The 3421-nt window shown below is 46.4% G+C and overlaps 1 protein-coding gene across 2 annotated transcripts in view; it reads right to left on the reverse strand.

Moving 5' to 3' along the window:
* Positions 1–564: 564 nt before the first annotated feature.
* The window catches only part of Sgo2 (shugoshin 2), a 24872-nt gene continuing 22015 nt past the window's right edge, over positions 565–3421 (reverse strand). For both annotated transcript variants that reach the window (XM_010617580.3, XM_010617581.3), the window contains exon 9: positions 565–1522. In XM_010617580.3, coding sequence (XP_010615882.1) covers positions 1507–1522 — 16 coding nt within the window. In that variant the 3' untranslated portion in view covers positions 565–1506. The remainder of the gene's footprint in view (positions 1523–3421) is intronic.

Below are 3421 nucleotides of genomic sequence, written 5' to 3' on the forward strand. Positions count from 1 at the left end.
GCAGTGAACATGGGAATCAGTCATCTTCATACATGAAGAAAGTAATCAGAAGAGGGAATCAGAGAAGATCTCGCTTATATGACCCAGAAAAGATAAAAAGAGAAAGCACAAGTTTATTGAGTATGCAAAACCTGCACAAGAAAGCTCTGTAACTCCGCTAGTTTCTACACTCTAAAGAGTAGAGTACTGGTTATCAGAGACACAGATTACAAGACAGAAAAAAAATCAAGAAATGACTTTAAGTGCATGTGGGAATACAACATCACTGTCACTAGGAGTCAGTATTGGATAACGTGGACTTTTTAACTAATGGGGAATCACTTGGGAAAAGGTAAAAATCGCACACACACTTCATACTATATATTAGGACAAATTCCACCAGTCAGAAATTTAAATGTAAGAAAATAAAGCCATGGGTCATTACTTTTATAACTTCAGAGTAGAGAATCCTTTCTTACTGTGACCAAACTGTTTCACCAACAGTTAAAGGTGGATATTATTATCTATGTAGAATGAAAAATAATTTGCATGGGAAAGGAACTAAATAAAAGATAAGTCTTATAAAAAGAAAACAGAAGTAAAGGATAAGAAAACACTGAGTCTGGGAGGGCCAGTCTCAGCAATAGTCTGGGAAGGTGAGCAGAGCCCATGGGCACTGAGTTCTGGACCACAGTAGAGAGGAGAGGAGGCTACTATGCTACAGCAGCCCGCCACCGCCATGAACTGACGCGGCCAGGGCTGCTAGAAACGCCATCTTCACACTGTGAAGTACTGCTCCCTGGCAGGAGTCGCTCCACTTGTGGTCCCAGGACAAGCTGCCACAGTACTGCCTGAGGGACCAGTCGGAGCTGGTCTAAGGAAGCATCTACGTGGGGCAGAAGAGGTCTGACGAGCTGTGTGAAAACAGCAAACCGCATGCTGATCCCAGGTGGGCGGAGGACTTATCACTTATGGCTGAAATAACAAGTTCTAAACACCAAATTCCAAAGAGGCAGAAAGGCCAACAATGAAGCCCTTCCTCCCAACATCCCTCCTGGGCCCCAGGTTCTGTGTAACAGAGAAAGAAACTGATGGTGAACAGAGAAGAATGAGGGTGACAGAAATCCGGCCAGTGCAGGAGGACTTTAAAGCTTTTAGATGCCATATGCAGTCCTCAGACCAAAAGCCAAATAAAAGATAGCTTCCCGTACCAGATAACCAATGCAACAGTATTTATTCATACATTTATGCAGTTAAAAGGCTGATGATAGCTATTGTTTGGTAAGAAGCTTAAATAAGGAAATAATTTATATGACCAAAATTATTTTAGAAGTTTAGTATTACAAAAACAGCTACTTTATGCACATATGTATAAATATAAGAATGAACAAATCAGCACTCTAAGGAAAGGGCAAAAGGGCAGGGGGAGACTTTTCCTCAAGTGTTCCATCTTTGTGATCCTAGATATATTTCTGTTCTGACTTCCGGTTCCTTGAGAATTCAGAAAAACTAGAGTCCATCTTTACTTCATCTTCTCATCTTTCTGGAAAAAAAAAAGTTTAACAATAAAACAAACCCAACTAACGCTTATGCTGTGGTGCACCAAGAAAAGTCCTTCCTCATCCCAGGGTAAAAGCAGCTTCCAAACCACAGGCTTTGAAATACTGACAGCGGAGTTAAAAATAAGGTGTAGGGAAACTATCCACCAGGATTCTCACACCACGCCCACCACACATTTCCTCCTCTGGATGCCCCCACAGCACGCCTCCCCCTGCCGGCAGGAGTGCTGGCGGGTTGTGCTGACCACACCTGTGCCTGTCTAGTTTCCACCCAGAAAGGCACAGAGCTGGGCTCCGGCTGCACTTGGCCTTCGTGTTGGGAACTCACACTGCAGGGACTTTTCCTGACTCCATTTCTTCAGCAACATCTCTGTAGAAACACCGAACACACTGCTTTCCCATCCTGTGCCTGACTCTGCTGTCAGCAGGCTGCTCCTGCTGGAACCCTGGCCTGTGTGTGCCCTGCACCTTCCTCTTCTGTGAGGAGCCAGCCTGAAGACCTCCAATTTGGAGCTGGCAGTGTGAGCAGGTCTGGCCACCAGGCCTGGGGAGCGCCATCGCACAGCAACAGACAGCTAGGACAACTCCACACACGCAGCGCGCACACCCAGCACCCAGCACCCACTTCCACACAACGCCCCATCATGAAAGAATCAGACTTCTTGAAGGAGTGCCAGCTTCCAAGGCTGGAGAACACGAGCGCCTGGAACATTCTGTATGTCAGAAAACAAGGAATTGCTCCAAATAATGTGAAACCTTATCAAAACCAATCGGAACAAACTCCTAATATGCAGCTGGAATGACATGGAAACACCCGAGTCCACATGTGAGAGATACATGAGGACAAGGGACAGCTTCGACTGGGTTTCTCCGTTGTCCGCTCCCTGCTTCCTGGCCCTTCTGAACCTTCATCCACTGTGACAGGAAAACGCAGGGAAGGGCACGGCCACTTTGGAAACTTCCCGGCAGCTCCACAATGCCTACAGTCACCGTGACAGGGACTCACACCTGCACATTCACCTGAGCGATGGCAGCAGGCGCACACAAAGCTGGCCCGAGTTTGCACACCAACACCACTCACGACAGCAACCTAAACACCCAACGAGAGGGGGGCGAAATGCAGTTGGGAAGGGGACAAATTACTAGGCCCCAAGCCAGTGAGGACTGACCCGGGGACACCGTGCTGCTAACAGCAGGGCCGGGCACAAAGCTCTCACGCTGTGTGGCTCTGTCGCTACAGGTGTGCAGAGCAGGGAGCTCTGAGGGGAAAGGGGGGCAGCAGGAAATGGGGTTGCAGCAGGGCAGAAGGTCACAGCTACTCAGAGTATAGGATGCCTTTCAGAGGGGAAGAAATGGGCTGGGATCCACCTAAATCAAAGGGTGGAGATTATGATGTATGGCCAGAGGAATTGCGTTCTGTCTCAGGAAAGCTATTTTTTAAAAAGCTGTTGATCCTTTATTTCTTGATTTTTTTCTACCCAGCCTCCTGCTGCTGCCCTCTACTGGCCATGTGTAAGTACTGTACCCGTGGGCACTACCCAGCCCAGTGTGTTTGAGAAGGGCAGAATGAGTAAAAGCGGAGAAGATGCTGTCCCAACTGGGATGGAAGTCTCGGAAACAGTCTTCTTGACTTACACTTAACAAGACCAGGGGCTGCACAGAACTCCTGCCGAGGCCTTGGGCATTTTTGCAATAATCAAGGACAGCTGAATAGAGATTAGCTATTCGATGCCAGAAGGAATTACTTCTAATTTTGTTAGGTGTTATCATTCTTTAGTTTTATAAATAACTTTGCTAAGAAATTTTTATTTTTTAGAGATACAGAGAAGTGTTCTAGGAATCAAATAATTCAGTATTAGGGATTTGCTTAAAAAAAAAAAAAA

Source organism: Fukomys damarensis, unplaced genomic scaffold, assembly GCF_012274545.1.
Source record: "Fukomys damarensis isolate Sample0158 unplaced genomic scaffold, DMR_v1.0_HiC HiC_scaffold_26, whole genome shotgun sequence".
In the NCBI taxonomy this organism is placed as follows: Eukaryota; Metazoa; Chordata; class Mammalia; order Rodentia; family Bathyergidae; genus Fukomys; species Fukomys damarensis.